Below are 22,013 nucleotides of genomic sequence, written 5' to 3'. Positions count from 1 at the left end.
CGTGTCCTCGATCGTCTTAACGATCGATTTTGGCTGGGAGGGGGAGGGAATCGTATTGTTGCCGTTTGGGTGTGTAAACTATCGTGAAAATTGTTAAAATCGTGAGCCGACACACTAAAACCCCCTAAAACCCACCCCCGACCCTTTAAATTAAATCCCCCACCCAATGCTTTAAATTACCTGGGGATCCAGCGGTGGTCCAGAACAGCGGCGGTCCGGAACGGCCCCCTCAATTGAATCCTGTTGTCTTAAGCCGGCGCCATTTTTCAAAATGGCCGCCACAAAATGGCGGCGGCCATAGACAAAAACCGATTCGACGCAGGAGGTCGTTCCGGATCCCCGCTGGACTTTTGGCAAGTCTTGTGGGGGTCAGGAGGCCCCCCCAAGCTGGCCAAAAGTTTCTGGGAGTCCAGCGGGGTTCAGGAAGCGATTTCTTGCCGCAAATCGTTTTCCGTACGGAAAATGGCGCCGGCCGTTCCCCACAAGACTTGCCAAAAGTCCAGCGGGGGTCCGGGGGTCCGGAACGACCTCCTCCGGCTGAAGACATCAGGATTCAATTGAGGGGCCGTTCCGGACCACCGCTGGATCCCCAGGTAATTTAAAGCATTGGGGGGGGGGGTTCGGGAGGGTGAGGGATTTAATTTAAAGGGTCGGGGGTGGGTTTTAGGGGGTTCTAGTGTGCCGGTTTTTCTGCCCTCCCCCTTCCCCCGATTTACGATTTTTTAACGATAAATCGGGGGAATTGGTATTGTATCGTGGCCCTAACGATTTTTGACGATTTAAAATATATCGGACGATATTTTAAATCGTCAAAAAACGATTCACATCCCTAGTAAATACAGCACATTAACGCTTAATGCACTTTCACAAATAAGGGTCAAAGTTATACATACAGCTAATTTCAAAAGTGGAATTTTATGCATCTAAGGCAGGGGTAGGCAACTCCAGTCCTGGAGTGTCACAAAGAGGTATGAATGAGATATATTTGCATACAATGGAAGCAATGCATGCAAATCTATCTCATGCATATTGATACTGAATATCCTGAAAACCTGACCTATTTGTGACACTTGAGGACCTGAGTTGCCTTTCCCTGATCTGCTTGTTATAAACATACAATTATTGACACTGCTAAGCAGGTATGGAAATGAGGTTTTAATAGAGAGCCACCACAATGACATTTTTTAAAAGTTGGGTATATAAACTTCCAGATGGTTATGCATATAAGTCTGCAACAAGAGATTTTGTATTATTGTTTTGTATATTTCTTACTATTCCTTTATACTTCCAACTCAATCAGAACCAGCACTGGGATCTGACACCATGAGCCTTAAATCACTATTATCTGGGGGGAGGAGGGGTTGCCCTACTAACTCAAGCCATCCTTTGCAGAGGCAGTTTATGCCCAGTGGCCACAAATTGTGGCTCCCCCCATAACCCAGCTAATGTGGACCCTTAATCTGGCCATCTGGTATTGCTAATGAGAAATAACGGAGACTTGATCCCTCCAGTGGCTGTGAATACTGTTGCATATTTCTGGCCATGGCTGCCCTAGGGTGGGATAGCTGAGCTTGATATTTAAACCCAGATCCTCTGCACAGCAAAGTACAGGACTGCCATTTACTGGCTACCTGCACCAAATGAATCCAGAGATTACTACTCTGTTCCTGCTAATTGAAGATTCCATTTAGAATTTGGACAAATTCTTTTCTCTTTTTGGAATCAATCTTCAGTGTGGACATTGATTTTTTTTTTTTGTCTTCCCTTGGGCCTCCCAGAAGATTCCTGGTCCCCACTTAGCAATCCCAAGAGGATTCAGATTGATCCCAGAGCTGCAGCAGTCTCTCTCACACCTGTGCAGTATCTGAAGGTGACTCTGAGAAAAGGTGTGTGGGGGGGGGGGGGGGGGGTTTACATTAATATATTTATTTTATTCAATTTATATTCTGTTTCCAATAAGTTCAATGCAGTTACCAACAGAACATACATAATAAATACATAAATATGTCAGATAAGACAATAAGAAATGATGCAAATGTAAAACATACATTTAGAATCTCATGTTTCTTCACATAATGTAACCGGCATTATCAACAAACACAATATTTAGTGTCTTCATAGTTAATCCAGACCTACAGCCAGAAAATGACTTTTATTGCAATTTAAAACTAACCTCTTATTAACTATCCATTTTTTGTAAGCCCTCTGGGGATAGGGAAATACCAAGTAAAGCAGAATATAAATAGAAAATAATATAAATATTTCTCTCATGTATGTTCATTAGGGATACCATGAAAACAACTAGCTAGAGGTGCCCTAGGGCCGGTCTGGAGCACTACTGTACTAGATTCTTACCTCTTCTGTATTAGGGGGGTTTTCACTGTCTTGTCACTCTGTTTGCTTCCTCTTTGCCATACTTACAACTCTTAATTATCTGCTTCCTCTGTACTGGGGTTTCTTTCCCAGTCTTACTTGCTAGCCCCTTCCTTCCCGCCCTCCCTCCCAATTTAACCAGTATAGTCAAAACAATCAGCCTCTACTCTATTATAAGTACCATCATCCTGTTCACATGCAATTTATCAGCCTGATACAGACTGCATTTATCTCAATGCATCAAATAAAAATAAAATTATATTTAAAAAATAAACAAAACAAAGCTAGCTTTCTTGTACTAAATACATTAATCTCCCTAATTCTTTAAAAGGTACATGCTCCATCAGAGATATAGAGAGATTTAGGACAGGAAAAAACAAGTAAAATGACTCATAACAAAAATTAAATAAGGAAGATCAGGATCAGTGCTGTAACTTGCTAAACTAGCTTCAGTAACATTTGATATGTAAATAAAATTGCTACAGATGCAAAGTACTTCAATTTATTTTAGGCTTTTAAAACATGATTAGAGGATTAAAAAAAAAAAAAAGCAACAATTGTTTTTCACGTACAGAAGGCAAAAATGACAATGGCTAGAGAATATTCTCTTCTTCTTGCCACTGTCATATAGCACTGGGCTAACAAATCTTCATGCAATAAGATACCTGTGCTAGAACACCAAATGATTTTCAGCTTTTCCTTTCAACTCAGCTGTTAAAAGTTAGGAATCTGTCTTGTTCATCAGAATCTCTCTCAGTACTTGCTTTTCAAACAGTAATTTGTAGGGGGGCCATTATTTTATTTTTGCAAAGAAAGATCACTCCAATACTCAAGCTAGGAGTGCTAAGCTACAAAATAAGGAATGTTTTGAGCTATGGGATGACTTAATCACCATACTTTGAGAAACTGAATGTACACATACTATTTTCCGGTCATCGGACTCCCCGCTGCTGTAAGTTGTGGCCATTGTGGATGCGCACTCTTCTAGGTACCAGGGTTTCCTGCCGCTCTCAGCCGTGCTGCTGATAGAGATGGTGTAGATGCTATTGGTGTAGCCATCACAGGAACAATGGTCTCTGTTTCTGCCACCATTTCCGGATGCCCATACGTATACTGAACCCAAGCCTCTTCGGCCCTATTGGCAAATGAAGAGAAAGATGTTAGAGAAATAAAAAGATCAGGTTACCAGAATCAATACTAATAAAAGCAATTGGCAATCTCAGGCACCGATAAGAGCAAGGAAAAGGCTTTATGCTTTCACTGGTCATAAATGAAAAGAAATGTAGTCCGACATGCCAAAAGAATAAATAATACTTAGTAAATGAAAAGCATATCTCTTATACCACAGTTTTGGTTCATTCAACATGAAACTCATGAGGATGATATACAATTTAATCACTCTCAGACCTTGCTATTTGGAGCAAGCAGTCGGCATCTTTGTGTGTCTCTTGTTTTTTCGGATGTCATTTGGACATTATCACATCTTAAGACATTTACAGTAAAACCTGCTCCATGATGAGAGAAAAAAAGATTCAGACTGCTGCTGGCTGCTTGTTTCAAAGGTTACGGTATAAAAGGGATGTGTTTGTATCACCGCGATGAAGGTTCATATTTATCTGAACCAAAACAAGGTTGTGAATATGCATTACTTACCTATTCTTTCCAGTGTACATGCCTATGTTTTTGTTTTGGAAAAATGATGAAAAAGATACAGTAGGGCACCTTTTATGCAAAGATCCAGTATCTGTAAACTGCCAGTATCCGGGAAAAGTGTTGTCCCTGGACAGTGTTCCCTTATCCCAAAAAAAAAAAAATAAAAATTCCATTACCTGGAATTTGGCATCTGTTTTGCCTCTTATTTCTAACCTCTTCAACCAACTTAACTCTTCCTTTTTCCGACTGCCCCAGCCCCCCTCCCCCCACCAGACCTCACCCTTCCCCCTGTTTCACAAAGCCACTTCTTCAGCTCCTCACTTTCCCGCATATATCAGTTTCAGCTCGACTGTTTGACCTGTATGGAGGTTTGTAGACATAGCTGATCGGAGAGTTTGAATTGTGAAGGAGGGATAGGCACTGAATGAGGGAGCAGGTTTGAAAGTGTGTGTGTGTGTAGGTGTGTGTAGGTGTGTGTGTGTAGGTGTGTAGGTGTAGGTGTGGTCTGAGAAGGGAACACTCGTTATCCCCCAAAAAAGCCCCTATAATCTGAAATCGCCTCAGTTCTGGATAAAAGGAACTCCTACTGCACACTCCCTGGTACGCAACAAGGAGTTAATTTTCAAAGGTGTTTAGCATATAAACGTAATATACTATCGCAGCAATTTTCAAAAGCCCAATTACATGTGTAAATTGTATTTTCATATGTAAAACAGTTTTAAGCATGTACATTTGAAAATTACCCCCAAAGTGAGCACAGGAACTGTACTAAAAAGAAAGATATATTCATAATTCATCCTAGAATTTATTAAGGGTAAGATTTATGTACCTCCAATTAAGAGGGGTTTAGTGCTTTCATTTAAACAGTGTCCTAAGTTAACAAACAGCAAAAGATGAATGCTTCCTTCAAGATATGTAGGTGCATATGCTGAGATTTGAGGATGAAAATCCAAACAAACCCCCCCCCCCCCCCTATAAATAGAATTTTGATCAATTGCTTTTAATATTCTTCTGAAATGGCACATAAAAACTGCATGCAATATTTATGAAAATTATTAAACTGGGCTAATGATAAGCAAAGTAAATGAGAATAATTTACAATAATTCACAGCACTCTTCCAGCACAAAGACATTTGTAAATAACTTTCGCATGAAATAATAGGGAAAGGGTGAATCACCATCAGATAGTATTTTTTCCCCCCCCCCCCCATCCAATAGTGTTTTGAAAAGAAGGTTCTGGCATATCATCAGCTTAATGGAATCCTCAGCTCTCTGCCTTGCTATCACTTTCTAGAGTATGGAAAGCCTTATCTGAGGCGTTTGCAGTTTTCGACTCACACCTTTTTTACACGTAATTCTCTCTCTCTCAGTTTTAAGCTGAGAGAGAGAGAATTATTCGTCTTGGCACTTACTCAGTGCCCTTCTCCAGGGCGCCCAAGACACCTTCACCATAGCCAGCAGTAGATATGAAATTGAGACATGGAGGAAGTACACCACAATGGTGGTGGAGAGAGTTACTGAAAGGCTAAGCAAAATTGGTACTTTTTTTAGTTTGACGATAGTGGGAAATCTTAGATATCTGGTGTGGGTCTGATCTAGAGAAAAGGAACGAAAACTGGGAGATAACTTGATTGATGGGGAAGTAAGAAGTGTCCAGTTAGAGAAATGGAGAAAATGTGACTGAGAATGAAAAAAAGAGAAATTTGAACAAAGATAGGAGAGGCTGAGACTGTCTTTAGAGCAACAAGTGGTACTTCACAGGGAGCCAGAGAAGTGGGAAGGCATGGGAATAGCGGGGAAGCTGGAAGAGAAGATGAGCTGCCGAGCTTTGTAGAATCTGGAGGGGCTGAAGAGTTGGGGAGACTGGTGAATAAGCTGTTCAATAATTCAGATGAGAATTGAAGAGCGTGAGGAGGAGTATGTGACAGGTGTCAGTGAGAGAGGAGCACATTAACTGAATATTGCAAAGCTGATGACAGCGAAAAGCAGAGACTGGGGGAAAAGTAGACACCCACATTTTCAACAAGTACTACCAGAACTGGTATGCCAACAAGTGTGACTTATGTCACAGTTTTGAGATGGGTAAAATTACTGGTACCATGTGTTTGAACATCGGGTTGTTTGTGTGTACTTCAAAGAATCTGCTTGACCCCCACACTCCTGCCAGAAGAATCCTGTTAACACACAACTGGACATCATACTTTTAAATATCAAAATGTGTGTGTGTATATCTATCTCACTGAAAACTGACCCCTCTGTTTTCCAATTAAAGTAGATCTTGTTTTATTGTTCCTATGCCTGAATTTAAAGATAAGAAAAGCTGTTTAGAGCTTAAAAACACACATAATGGACGTGATTCAAAATATATGTACAGAGCTCTGGAAAAAAAGTAGTAAAAACTGATCAATGAAAACTGCTAGGTGGCATTCACTTTCATATGAAATATTTACAAGACAGCTACAAAAATATTAGGTAAGGTATTTATTAATGCTTATTGATTTTCTTTAGAAAAAGCAAACATTTGGATGGCTTGGTGGCCATGCTCCAGATACAGTATTCAAGATGCGGTCTCACCATGGAGCAATACAGAGGCATTATGACATCCATCATTTTATTTGCCATTCCCTTCCTAATAATTCCTAACATTCTGTTTGATTTTTTGATTGCCACAGCACACTGAGCTGATGATTTCAATGTATTATCCACTATGAAGCATAGATCTCTTTCCTGGGTGGTAACTCCTAAGATAAAACCTAACATTGTGCAACTACCGCAAGGATTATTTTCCCTATATGTATCACTTTGCACTTGTCCACATTAAATTTCATCTGCCATTTGGAAGCTCAATCTTCCAGTCTCGCAAGGTCCTCCTGCAATTTATCACAATCTGCTTGAAATTTAACTACTCTGAATAATTTTGTATCACCCGCAAATTTGATCACCTCACTCATCGTACCCCCTTTCCAGATCATTTATAACTATATTGAGTACAGGTCCAAGTACAGATCCCTGAGGCACTCCACTGGTTACCTTTTTTCACTGTGAAAACAGACCATTTAATCCTACTCTCTGCTTCCTGTCTTTTAACCAGTTTGCAATCCACAAAAGGACATCACCTCTATCCTATGACTTTTTAGTTTTCTTAGAAGCCTCTCATGCGGGACGTTGTCAAACACTTTCTGAAAATCCAAATACACCAAATCTACTGGTTCACCTTTGCCCACATATTTATTCACCTATTCAAAAAAATGTAGGAGATTTGTGAGGCAAGACTTCCCTTAGGTAAATCCATGTTGGCTATGTCCCATTAAATCATGTCTATCTAAATGTTTTGTGATTTTATTCTTTATAATAGTTTCCACGATTTTTCCCAGCACCAAAGTCAGGCTCACCAGTCTATAATTTCCCGGATCACCCATGGAGCCCTTTTTAAATATTGGGGTTACACTGGCCATAATCCAGGCTTCAGGTACAACGGATGATTTTAATAATATGCTACAAATTAATTGAAATAGGTGTGAAATTTAATTTTTTAGTTCCTTCAGAACCCTGGGATGTAATGCCATCTGGTCTAGGTGATTTACTACTCTTCAGTTTGTCAATCTGGCCTACTACATCTTCCAGGTTCACGGTGATTTGGCTCAGTTCATCTGAACCATCACCCTTGAAAACTGTCTCCAGAATGGGTATCTCCCCAACATCCTCTTCAGTAAACACTGAAGCAAAGAAATCATTTAATATTCCACAATGGCCTTATCTTCCCTAGATGCCCCTTTAACTCCTTGATCATCTAATGGTCCAACTGTCTCCCTTGCAGGCTTTCTGCTTTGGATATATTTTAAAAAGTTTTTATTGTTTTTGCCTCTACAGCCAATTTCTTTTCAAATTCTCTCTTAGCCTGTCTTATAAATGTCTTACATTTAACTTGCAAATGCTTAATCCTATTTTCTTCTGTTGGATCCTTCTTCCAATTTTTAAATGAAGAACGTTTTGCTAAAATAGCCTCTTTCACCTCACTTTTTAGCCATGCTGGCAATCGTTTGACCTTCCTTCCACCTTTCTTAATACAAGGAATACATAAGGACTGTGCTTCTAGGATGGGTTTGTTTTTTTTTAAACAATGTCCACGCCTGTTGCACAATTTTACCTTTGTAGCTGCACCTTTCAAAAAAAATTTTTAAACTATTTTTTCTCATTTTATCAAAGTTTCCCTTTTGAAAGTTTAGTGCTACAGCTGTGGATTTACTTACTGTCCCCCTTTCAGTCATTAATATAAATTTGGTCATATTATGAACATTATTGCCAAGTGGCCTGACCAGAATTATCTCTCACCAAATCCTGCGCTCCACTGAGAATTAGATCTAAAATTGTTCCCTCTCTCATCAGTTCCTGAACTAATTGCTCCATAAAACTGTCATTTATTCCATCCAATAATTTTCTCTCTCCAGCATGTCCTCTTTCACGTACCCAGTCAATATTGGGGTAATTGAAATCTCCTATTATTACTGCATTACCAATTGGGTAGCTTCCTTAATTTCTCTTAGCATTTCACTACCCGTTTCACTATCTTGGGCAGAGGGACAGTAGTATACTCCTATCACTATAGTCTTCCCCAACACACAAGGGATTTCTACCCATAAAGATTCGATTGTGCATTTAGTCTCATGAAGGAGCTTTATCCTGTTGGACTCTATACCACCCTGCCACCAAGATGCTCCTCTCTGTCATTATGATCTAATTTGTACTCTGATATGGAATTATCCCATTGGTTATCCTCGTTCCACCAGGTCTCTGAGATGCCAATTACGTCTGTCATCATTCACTGCTGTACATTCTAAGTCTCCCATCTTACTTCTTAGACTTCTGGCATTAGCATACAAACATTTCAAAGTTTGTTTTTTGTTTGTATTACCATTCTGCATTTCCGTTGACAGAGATAAATTGGAATCTTTTAGCTCAGGTGAGTTTTTAATAATAGGCACTTGGACTACTTATTATTGGAACTTCTTTGTCGGGATGCCCCAACTCTAATGATTAATTAGCTTCCTTCGAAGATACCTCTCTCTGAACCATGCACTGCTGAGCTACTGTCAGCTGTCCCCTTTGATTTAGTTTAAAAGCTGCTCTATCTCCTTTTTAAAGGGTAGCACCAGCAGCCTTGTTCCACCCTGGTTAAGGTGGAGCCCATCCCTTTGAAAAAGAGCCCCCCCCCCCTCAAGTTTCCCTAGTTCCTTACAAAGCTGAATCCCTCTTCCTTGCACCATCGTCTCATCCACGCATTGAGACTCCGGAGCTCTGCCTGCCTCTGGGGACCTGCGCGTGGAACAGGGAGCATTTCAGAGAACGCTACCCTGGAGGTTCTGGATTTAAGCTTTCTACCTAAGAGCCTAAATTTGGCTTCCAGAACCTCCCTCCCACATTTTCCTATGTCGCTGGTGCCCACATGTACCATGACAGCCGGCTCCTCCCCAGCACTGTCTAAAATCCTATCTAGGTGACGCATGAAGTCTGCCACCTTCGCACCAGGCAGGCAAGTTACCAGGCGATCCTCACGCCCACCAGCCACCCAGCTATCTACATTCCTAATAATCGAATCACCAACTATGATGGCTGACCTAACCCTTCCCCCTCCTCTGCAGTAGCCCTGGGAGACACATCCTCATTGAGAGAACAATGCACCACCTGGAGAGCAGGTCCTTGCTACAGGATCATTTCCTGCTCCTCCCATCATGAGACCTTCCTCATCCAAGGCAGCACCAGGACTGACAGACTGGAGTTGGGACATGGCTACTATGTCCCTGAAGGTCTCATCTATATACCTCTCTGTCTGCTTCATCTCCTCCAGGTCTGTCACTCTAGCGTCCAGAGATCAAACTGTTCTCAGAGACAGGAGCTCTTTGCATCAGATGCACACATACAATTTCTCTCTGGTGGGTAAATAAATCATACATGTGACACTCTATGCAGAAGACTGGGAGGCCCCCCTCTTGCTGCTGGACTGCTGCCTTCATCTTCAATTTGTTCAATTCCTAGTTAAGTTTTAGGTTGCTATGGGAGTAGGAATGTGTACAATTAGGGTCCTTTAAATGCATTAGTGATTTCACTATATATCTGGTATTGACCTACAAGGGAATGATTAAACTCTTGATAAGGTGTTTGGAATTTCTGAATTTAAGTTAAAAGGTTGATTAATTTTTTTTATTATTTTATTTTTTTAGTATGAAAGTGTCCCCTGTCTATAAATTAAAGGATGGGTGGGAGGGAGAGGGGTGGGAGGGTTGGTAAATACAAACACACAAACTTCTGTTTTTTGCCTGCCTTTCTGACTACCTATTTAATACAAAACACACAAAACTCTTGGTTTTTGCCTGCCCTCTGACAATACAGACACACAAACACACTAAATAAGATACCTCAATAGTTGTACTTCTCCCCAATACTTTTAAGTTTAAAAATGTCCCCAAGCAGTACTTACTGATACTTTTCAGCCACTAGCAAGGTGATCCTCTCCTCTCAATGTTCCCACTCCAGTGCAGAGAAGGGCGACCAAAATTATAAGCGGCATAGAACGGCTGCCCTATGAGGTAAGGCTAAGGAAGTTAGGGCTTTTCAGTTTGGAGAAGAGACGACTGAGGGGGGATATATGACAGAGGTCTAAAAAATCATGAAAGGACTTGAAAAAGTTAATTTAAATTGGTTATTTACTCTCAGATAATAGAAGGAATAGGAGGCACTCCATGAAGTTAGCAAGTAGCTCATTTAAAACAAGTCAAAGAAAATTCTTTTTCACTCAGCGGATAGCTTAAGCTCTGGTATTCGTTGCCAGAGGATATGGTTACAGCAGTTAGTATCACTGGGTTTGAAAAAGGTTTGGATAAGTTCCTAGAGGAAAATCCATAAACTGCTATTAATTAATAAGCAATAGTAGCTTGAGATTTATTTAATGTTTGGGTACTTGCCAGGTATTTGTGACTTGGATTGGCCACTGTTGGAAACAGGATACTGGGCTTGATGGACCCTTGGTCTGACCCAGTGTGGAAATTCTTATGTTATGTTCTGAATTTTATTCTCAGGCCCATTTGCTCTCCTAGTTAGCGCAGGTTGGGGATTCTTTGGAGGCAGCATTCATAGCCCCCTGAACTGGGAAAGGAATCCCCATCATTGCTTACCAGTGACATCTGCTAACTGGAACAAGGGTGCAAATGTAAAATTCCTGAACGAATTGTGGCTCCTAGCCCAAAACTATCGCTGTGATGGTTAGAGTGGGGAGGGTTATTCAAAAAGGGGGAATAGCTTGGGTAGTTGCACTTGAAGGCATTCAGCACTATTGCCCAGTAGAAGCCACCCAGTAACATTTATATATATAGCAATATTTTCACAAGTATAAGGATCTTAGTTTTAGATAATTACTGGAATACAGTTTCAGCTGCAGAAAATCTGCATAGAAAGCACTACGTTTTACTAAGCTTATTTAAATATAAAATTACAAAAAAAAATTCTTCTCACTATGCAGAGCAAGGAATTCCTTGAACTACTCCTGAACATTTCTGATCTCATCATTTCTTAGAAAATGAGGGAATCCAACCTTTCAGTCTAGACAATGTGTCAAGGTACTTGCTCCAAAACTTTCTCTGCCAAAGAAAATGCTAGCTAAAATTTAGCTCATGGTTTTTTTTTTACTCACGTTTTATTACTCTGGGCTCTGAAAGGGTGGGAGAAGGAAAAGACTGGCGATGATGTCCAAAGAGGAAGATCTCCAGTGGGAAAAATGAAGAAATCAGAGCGGGCAACAAATGAAAAGCCAAGCACATTTCTTTGCAGTGTTATGTCATGCAGGTTAGGATTTGCTGTTCTTTGAAAACAGTTACTGTCTTTACTCAAATAAAAATTGAATTAACTCCCGATGCTGTGTCCGGTTGATTTTTCACCCGCTCCCACAGATCCACTGATTGCCCACCACTGTAATGGTTATGTCAGACTGTTATTTGTGTGTTAGTTACCCATGACCTCCCACATGAGTTCTTGTCACCAAGGAGAAGTTGAGGCAAGGGCTATCTAGAGGTTGTCATTCAGTCTGTGTGTCATGCTCACTGTCGTGTTCTTCCAGCTTTTACTAGCTTTCCTGTTGCTCTTTACAATGTGGTTAGATGACAGACAGTAATTATAGAATTTTCCATTTCTGTAAATGTCTGCTTTCTGCTATCCCTCTGTGATTCTTTAACATACTTTAAATTACTGACTTATCTGTGAATATGGTGTTAAAGAGGGGAGTTATACGTGGATAGGCAGTAGATTAGTACTGGCAATCTTGGGGACCATGCAATAAAGTGCGCCTAGCCTAGCGCACAGGTCTATGTGCATTTGGATGCATGTCTTGGATGCACTGGATTAGTACCTGATGCAACAAGGAGATTAGCATGTCTAAAACGTGCACCCAAACAAATGTGTAGCCAATAGCGCTCATCATATGTAAATTCCACGTAGATGAGGCTATTAGCTATTACCCCCCATGCAGAAAATCACCGGGTGCACATTTTAATGCAGCAAATTTAACTCCAGCCATGGAGCTGGCGTTAAATCAATCTGCAAGTCAAGGACTGGTTCCTCCTACTACTTGGTATTTAAAAACAAAGTTATGATGTAATGGCTTAATGTAAAAAAAGAAACATTCTGGACATACACGTTACACGCACATTTTTACACATAAAATACACACGCACAATAGCAAGGGGCAAAATCGGCCTGAAGTGGGATAAAGTGGTTGCATGCCCATTGCAATTCTGGGTGCCCGATGCATTTGAGCACTAGGGACACAATTTTTCCCTAGCGCATCCTTTTTAATGCAGCATTAATGTGGCTGTGTGTGCATTAGGAAAAAAGGGTGCTCAATACAAGCGCCAATTTTAACGTGCGTCTTATTGCATCGGCCCCTGTGTCTAATTTTACAGTAATACGACATGCTGTTTCTGAAGCTCAAGAAGCTGCAAATGACAGATGGAGATGGCAACATGAGGAAGCCTCAATTCCCCATCCCCATATTCCCCAGCTCCAGAAGACCTGGGAAGAGGAGAGAGACTGAATCACTATTTCTTTAATCAAAATAAAAGACAGAATGTTCAGTTCTTTAAGTTTTTCTCCATTAAAATTTGCTATACTTGTTCTATTTCTAGTGTGTGGTATTCATTCATTTATGGCCTATCTTTAGGTTGACCATATTTCCCACTTGAGAAACCTCAGGTTTCATTGTAATAAAGAATTTGCTTTCATAAAATATTTGTTAAAATTTGATTCATTAACTGATCTTATGCAGACTGAATTACACTAACAACATTCTACTGTGTCTCCCAGATTCATTAACTCACCTTCTCTAGCTTATTATAAAAAAAAAAAAAAATCCACAGTACACCTTTTTCATCTCCTTCACTTCTCATATATTACTTGCTTCCTAACCATGTTGTACTAGCTTTCTATAAAATACAGAATTATCTTTAAGCTTTTGCCTAATCAAAGTCTTCCATGGCTTTGTACCTCCGTACATACACTCGCTTTTTCAAGAAATGACCTCTAACACATGCCCTATAATTATCAGTAACTGAAAAATTACTTTACCACATCAATCCAGACATTAGGCCATCTCTTCTCTGCCAAACTTTCATACTCTGTTAAAAACTGACCTATTTCAAAACACGAGGGTGGAGTCAAGATGGCGACTTGCTAGGCTCTCTGCACTTCGGAGCTCCTTTTGTTTCCTAATTGCAATGCTAAGTGGAAAGGCAGACCGAGGCAGCTGCCTTCCAAGCCTGCGGATTTGCCTGGTCAGCACATGATAGATGAATTGATCTGCTGGTTGATAGCTGAGAGTGGGGATGAGAGAGCCCCTGTTGCAGATCCTACAGTTGTGGATCCTACACTGAGTCCCCCCACGAATGCCTACCCTCATCGCAGCCAAGGCACTCTGATAATGCAATGCAGAGACTGTCACAGGAGGATGATGTGACAGCTATTTTCTTGGGAGGGGCTGTTGCCAAAGAAGATCTGTCTCAGCTAGAAGTCAGTAGCTATGACGGAAATTAAGACATTTTGCTGGTTGGCAGTATCCCGCAAAGCACTCAGCCTGGAGCCTCTTCCTCTTTCTTGCGTTGTCCCCTAGACCCGTTAGTAAGACCAGGGGAAGTCTCTCTAGATACTCTGGGACTGTAGTGGTGTATGTGGATACAGCATTATCTAAGTGTGCCTCAGATATTCATTTGTTAATGAAAACTCAATGAAATTTATTCGTAAAGGCTTCATGTGATTGAGACTAAGGTGGATAATATGGAAAAACAAGTGCAGAAAATAATCAGAAAGCATGACCAGGAGATGGATTCAAGCAAAGATGCAGATCAGATGTAGGAATTAGAGTTGGCTATTAAAACCCAGCAAGAAGAGTCAGACAAAAAGATAAAGTAAATAAAAAAATAAATCAACTCCCCACCCACCTCTATGATTTCTTCTCCCTCCCTCGTCTCAAAAAATGGGGAGGGGGCATTCTTCTGGCAGCCAAAAAAGATCTGAGATTTTCCCAATTCCCAGCAAAATCGGATTCTAAACTAGAAATAGGACTTTTCAAAACAGCCCAACTCCAAGTCCTACTCGTCTATGTCCCTCCGGGCCTTCTTGATTCAGATGCCTCCCCCATTGTAGAAATAATTGCCACACACTTGAATCTGGAATCCCCGGCTATAATTTTAGGAGATTTTAATTTACATGTCGACAACCCTATGCTCACTACCAACTGCGAGGCTTTACTCACTGCTCTCTCAGCCATAGGTTTCAAACAGATCGTCAACAAGCCCACCCACATAGCTGGCCACACCTTGGACTTCATCTTTGTAAATGCTGGGATCAATTACACCTCCCCCCCTTCTTGTACTCTGGTCCCGTGGTCAGATCACTCACTAATCACCGCCACCTTCACTCTCACAGAAATCAGGAATACTCTCCCTTCGAAGTCCTCATTTCTCTACAGAAGACCCTGCTCTTCCGACGACCTCAGCAACCAGCTCGCTTCAGAGCTTCCACACATTGACCTCTCTGATCCTAACTCAGCTATCCTTTCCTGGAGCAACATCACTGAGGCAGTAGCAAATAAACTATGTCCTCTCTCAACAAAAAAACTAAACACGAACTCCGCAAAAAGACAACCGTGGTTCACAAGCAACCTTCGTAAACTCAGACAGAGTCTAAGGCAGAAAGAAAGCAAATGGCGTAAGGCACCCTCCCCCAGCACCCTAGCCGCCTACAAACTAGCTCTCCATCACTACAGGAACTCCACCCTAAGATCTAAAAGGGATTACTATGCTAGCAAGATCCATGACCTTGTATTTGACGCAAAAGCTATTTTTGCTTACGTATCTAACCTGACACAAATCAACACTCCAGATATTCCCAAAGATCTAGCTCAATCCAAAGCAAAGGAATTGGCTATTTTCTTCCAAGACAAAATATCTAACCTTCTAAAGCGATTGACCCCCAGCAACACCTCTCTCACTAATGCGCTTCATCTACTAAACAAAGAAACCTCCTCTGAATCATTCGAACCCATCACAGCCTCTGAGATCCTTTTGTTACTTAAGAAAATGAAACCTTCCTCCCACCCCTTCGACCAAATACCTACCAAGCTCCTCCTACTAATACCGGAAACAATTTCCAAAACACTGGCGGATATCATCAACTGTTCCTTATCCCAGGGAATATTTCCAGGACCTTAAACTAGCTTCTCTCAAACCGCTTTTAAAGAAATCTAATCTAGACCCCAAGGACCCCAACAACTTCCGCCCGATTTCCAATCTTCCATTTATTGCCAAGATCATGGATAAGCTTGTCAACACGCAACTCTCTAACTACACTGAAGATCACAAAATACTGTACCCCTCCCAATATGGATTCCGTAAAGCTTTAAGCACGGAAACTCTACTCATATCCCTGACAGACCACATCATCATGGGTCTAGACAAAGGCCAATCCTTTTTACTTATTCTCTTAGATCTTTTGGCCGCATTTGACACTGTAAACCACTCCATCCTCCTCAATCAATTGTCAAACATAGGAATAACAGGAACTGCACTTTCCTGGTTCAAAACATTCCTCAGCAATAGAGGCTATAAGGTCAAAATCCATAATAAAGAATCCTCCCGCTATACCTCATCTTTAGGAGTTCCACAGGGCTCCTTCCCTTTCCCCTACGCTCTTTAATATATACCTTCTCCCGCTCTGCCAACTGCTAACCCACTTGAAACTAACACACTTCCTATACGCCGACGATGTGCAAATCTTGATTCCCATTAAAGAAACCATCACTAAAACACTTGAATTTTGGGAAATTTGCCTTAGAGAGATCAATCTCCTTCTCACTAGTCTAAATCTGATATTAAATACAGCTAAGACAGAACTTCTTATCTCACCAGAAAATAGTAATCCCTCTCCGTGTCTTCCAACCAACCTACTTACTACCCAAACAAGGGACTTAGGAATAATTATCGACAACAGTCTTAACTTAAAATCCTTCATCAAACAAACAACAAAAGATGGCTTCTATAAACTACAGGTTCTGAAAAGAATCAAACCTCTCCTTCACGTGCGAGACTTCAGAACGGTCCTTCAAGCAGTTATCTTTTCTAAGATAGACTATTGTAATTCTATCCTACTTGGTCTCCCTTCCGCATCCATTAAACCCCTTCAGATGCTCCAGAACTCTGCTGTGAGAATTCTGACTAACACCAGGAAAAGAGATCACATCTCTCCCACTCTCAAGAACTTACACTGGCTGCCAATACACTTTAGAATTATACACAAATCCATCACCATCATCTATAAAGCTTTTCATCACCATGCTATGCTTGATCTACAAATCCCACTCAGACGACACACCTCCACTAGATCCATCAGAGAAGCTTACAGAGGGTCACTTCTCGTTCCCCAAACCAAAACCACACACCATTTATCTTTCAGAGACCGAGCCTTCTCCACAGCCGGACCTTCACTATGGAATTCTATTCCCCCGGATCTGAGACAAGAACCATGCCTACCCACATTCAGAAAAAGGCTTAAGACTTGGCTATTTAAGCAAGCCTTCCCAGATTCCAATTGAATGACAGCAACATCTTTTAAGAGACCTCACAATACAATGTAAATATTTAATCCTTAACTGCTCAGTTATCATGCTCTAATTCTTTCCCCAGTTATTTCAACCTTGTTGTAATGTAACTTTATGACCTCTTTGCACTTGTTAATGTTCCGATTTTCTCGTTTCACACCCCCTTGTTATCCGTAAACCAGCATGATGTAATTTTTAATCACGAATGCCGGTATAGAAAAACTCTAAATAAATAAATTTTAAAAAACAATTAACAGACCTACAATTGAAATTAGATGCAACACTTTTCTTTTAAGATTGCTCCCTTCCCACACGTGCTCCATACAAAATACCCCCATAACTACCCACTGGTGATATTGTCATAGAACTAGCCCTGGTTGAAAATCAGTGTTATGAAACAGGGCTGTGTTATAAAAGTAATCTTTTTCCCACTAAATGTATCCTCCATTTGGCCCAAAATTTCAAGGTGAGAAAATTTGTTGGCGGAAACTCTTATATTGGTCTCCAAGTTCTTTTAGACTGCCAAATTAAAGCCGATAAAGGCATCAATCCCACAACAGATTGATCCAATGATATCCATAATTTACTAGATTTGGCTTTGCGCCAATCAATAACAGCCCATAGTTGAAAGGCAATATAATTCCAAGTTAAATTAAGTGCATTAAGACTTCCTCTCAACTTTGGTTGATACAATACCCTTCTCGAGATTCTAGGAAGCCTTCTTCTGCAAATGAAATAAAAAATATATCTCTGCCATAATTTAAGAGTATTGTTTGGAATCTGGACTGAAATAGTTTGGAAGAGATAATCTGGATAAGATGTTTATTTTCTCTGTGGCCAGTCTTCCAAACCAGGACAGGCCCAATCTATCCCACTTCTGCAAATGTTTTCAATAAGGGAACATATTTAAAATCAAATTGTTTGTGCAGTTGCTTTCCTAAATAGATATCTGGGTAGACAGACGAACACAGGAACAGGCAGGACTCAGGGACGAGGATGCAGGAACGGAACTGGAACAGAAGGATCCTGGAACGAGACTAGGAACAAGCAGGAACAAGTGCAGAGACAATCTAGCATACAAGCCAACCCGATTGCCAAGGCAAGGAAGTGGAGACAGGAACTTCCTTATATTGTTAGATCAATCAGGGCGTGCCGCGGAACCAAGACCCGCCCTTGGCCCTACAAGTATCCGGGCGGTCCGCATGCATAGGGGTGTGGCTAGCATGGTAGGAGACGCTGTACCTCGGCATGAGGCCTGGCGCGCAGTGGAAGGCCCAGCGACTGCTGCCGTGGGACCTAGCTGGGCTAGCAACTACCGCGAGGGAGGTCGTCCCAGGGCCTGCTGAGGAACTATGCAGGTGAGCGGTTCTGACTGGGCTTCATATAGTACACTGCTGACATCAGCTTACTCAGCAGCAGCATGGCAGTAGAACTGCATTGCATCAGAAAATGATGTAATAAACTCTGGATGATGTGTGCATGAGCATGATGGTATTATGCAATATGATGCAATATTACATCATTCTAGGCTTATTTACAGTCCTACTGGATAAATTTACATGACTAAACATAGAAAGTGAACTATATTAAATATCTTCAAAACGAGAGCCAATAAAAACTTTTCATGGTCATATTCGTGTTCAGCACATCAAGATACTACAGAGTAGGACCTTTTTAGGTCAGTAACACTTTCATTGTTGCCCAGTGTTTTTAATCTAGAATCTGTTCTTTAAAAAATGACTGAAAACATTAGATAAGTTTTATTTTCTAATTTAGCTTTTTTATATAAATCATTAAATAATACTAGTACTTTATCCTATATATGTAAAAAGTTGAGTCTTTGTGCCTCATTTATATTTTTCAAGTACACATGACCTTTAGAATGTTGTCTTGGAGGTATTTTATGTATTTCTCTCTTTCTATCTTTTCCTTTAACGTCTTTTTTTTTTAATCCTTTTTAAATTTATTTGTTTGCTATTCCTTTTCTGCCCTGATGTGTTTTTCATCTGTGTGAGGTAGTGTGTGCACACATTTAACTGTTTGGTGTTTCATTCTCTTCTTCTTCTTTTCTCTTTAGGTTGATGTTTCTTTCATTGACTTCTTCTCTAACTACTACGTTTACGTTATACCCTAACAAACACAAAAAGTGAGACTATCTCCTGACATCGTCCTTCCACCAGCTAGAGTCAGTGAGTTCACTAGGGTGGTATGTCCACACCATTTTGTTGTTAACTGAAGCTGACTAAATAAAAAATAAATAATTGAAATTTCCTTGGCTATAGACAAGGGCAAGTCCCTATCCATAGTTTCTTTCAATGTTCTGCTCTCACTGATGAGTGTTTCTCCATTCAATCACTTCCACTCACATTGCAGCAGATGAATGTTTCTTTGGGTAAATGATCTTTTAATTCACTCTGAAGAATATTTTGTCCTGAAGAGATCAGACTTGCTAGGAATATTTTCTTTTGGTTACTTTAACTCCTAAGTAAACTTTACTCCAACAGTCTCTTTTATCTTGAAAGATAGTTGTATCAGGATTACCCTAAAACAATGTTTCTGTTTTTCTCTTCAGTAATCTTTATGGCAATCCTTGCTTTCAACCACCTATCTTAGCTGACATTAGATTCTGCAGGGTCAGCCTCTTATTAACTGTCTTGAGTTTTTTTCTCACCTTGACAGGTACTTATTGTTAAATATTACAGTTCATACACTCATACAGTTATCTCCTCACTGCCCCGATCAATAAAATTGTGTTTTTTGTAACTTTTAAGGCCTTGGTGGCAAGCCACGGAAAGGTACTCCTGCTCTCATCAAAACACATCAGGCTACTCTCTTCAAATTCTAAACTACCTCTGTAGGAAAAAAAGAAAGCTTCAATCCATCCCTAATGATGTCACACTGGGCTGATGGCACCCAAGCCATCGGAGTTCTAGGTAACAGTTTTCCTTTTACGCTGTTTGAAATGTTGGGCTGCACTACTAATCCTTTACTGCTCCCCACTATATCAGTCCCCAGTCCGCCTACGGATCTCAGACAGGCCCCAGGTACTTTTCTTTTTTTTTTTACTTATAAATTTTAAGTACACTCTGTCATAAATATTTCTTGTTTAAAATACTGTATGTAGTGAGCACTTTGAAATTAAATCGACTCAAGGCCCCTGGTATCTCGCGATTCCCTATCCATGGCAAGACCCACAAAATCTGTCCCCCTTATCGTGGAACTGCTGCAGGAGACCGGGGGCCAGGCAGAAGCGGAAGCAGCATTCCATACATTTACCCCACCTCATCTGGTTTGATACTAGAGAGGGGAGAAGAGCAGCATGCCAGCATTTTGGGTCACAGCCTCCTCTGCTGCTCAGGCTGGAGTGTTGTATTTTGAACCATGAATACACCCATAGTCCTTAGTTCAAAACAAGATACTCTGGCCTGAGGTGCCTCTGTCGTCGTCCTAACACCAAGCTGAGATCTGAGAGAGGAAAAGAGGGTGCAGAGAGAAAATGAGTGAGGGAATTGGAGGGGAAAGAACATGCAAGGATTGGAGGGGGTACAGTAAGGGGATTGGGAGGTAGCTGAGAAAAAGTCTGCAGAGTGAAGAGGATTGGAAGAGGTGTAGAATAAAATGCAAATTAACATTGATATGTACATCGAATCAAACGTATGCAAACATGCCACAAATGCCCTCAAATTTTCAAATGCTTGCTGCAGAATCTACCCTTGAGCTGCCTCAGAAAACTAGGGTCTGTGCTTTTATTCTATACACTTACATACATAAGTATATATAAAACAATTGAAAATGCATATTGCATATGATAAAAAATATGAAAATATGTTTTCACCAAACAGGTTCCATTACCTAGAAAATATTAGCTGCTCCCTACAGAGCTATAATCAGGAAAAAAACAAAGTCAAACAGCAGCAGCAGGAGCTGCTGAAGCCTGAAATCTGAATCTTTAGTATTCCGGTATGAATTGGAAGAGCTCTCTCTCTCTTTAAAGAAAACTGCAATTCACATTATTGCATTTATTAGAGATTCAAGGTCTGTCCGTCTATCATTTCCCATTAACTTTATGAAACATAGTCCAAGTACTTTGCTGCCGTGCACCACAAGTTTCAAGATTATAAAAAATGCATGTCTTGCCTATAACAAATTTAGCAGAAATGAATTATATATGTATTTTAAGGCCTTTTTTCCTCGTTATCTCTTTTCTTATAATACTGGGCTCTCATGAGAATTTAAGCTAAATCAAGAACAGCACACTTGAGATGTTTCAAGGTTTTATCAGAAATTTTTTTACACTCTGACAGCTGTATATGTTTTATATCTGTATCTTTTTCTACACACAGGTTAATAACATACTTAGGTTTATGTGTGGATGCCATTGTAGGAGACATTTCACAGATATGACTGAGATATCAATTTAAAGCATAAGAACATAAATGCCATACTGGGTCAGACCTAGGGCCCATCAAGCCCAGTATCCTGTTTCCAACAGTGGCCAATCCAAGTCGCAAATACCTGGCAAGTACCCAAACATTAAATAAATCTCAAGCTACTATTGCTTATTAATTAATAGCAGTTTATGGATTTTCCTCTAGGAACTTATCCAAACCTTTTTCAAACCCAGTTATACTAACTGCTGTTACCACATCCTCTGGCAATGAATACCAGAGCTTAAGCTATACGCTGAGGGGTAGATTTTCAAGGGGGTACGCGCGTAAGATACGCGCGTACCCCCCGAAAACCTACCCCAAACCCCCCCCTGCGCGCGCCAAGCCTATTTTGCATAGGCTCGGCGGCGCGTGCAAGCCCCGGGACGCACGTAAGTCTCGGGGCTTGCATGGAGGGACGTGTT

At 40.7% G+C, this 22,013-nt stretch overlaps 1 protein-coding gene across 2 annotated transcripts in view; it reads right to left on the bottom strand.

Moving 5' to 3' along the window:
- The window catches only part of PCSK5 (proprotein convertase subtilisin/kexin type 5), an 893,215-nt gene that overhangs the window by 465,304 nt on the left and 405,898 nt on the right, over positions 1 to 22,013 (bottom strand). For both annotated transcript variants that reach the window (XM_029616187.1, XM_029616196.1), the window contains exon 8: positions 3,296 to 3,508. In XM_029616187.1, coding sequence (XP_029472047.1) covers positions 3,296 to 3,508 — 213 coding nt within the window. The remainder of the gene's footprint in view (positions 1 to 3,295; positions 3,509 to 22,013) is intronic.

This window comes from Rhinatrema bivittatum, chromosome 1 (genome assembly GCF_901001135.1).
Source record: "Rhinatrema bivittatum chromosome 1, aRhiBiv1.1, whole genome shotgun sequence".
NCBI classification, from domain to species: domain Eukaryota; kingdom Metazoa; phylum Chordata; class Amphibia; order Gymnophiona; family Rhinatrematidae; genus Rhinatrema; species Rhinatrema bivittatum.
Note: the sequence above shows the minus strand (reverse complement) of the source record. Positions and strands in the feature narration are given on the sequence as shown.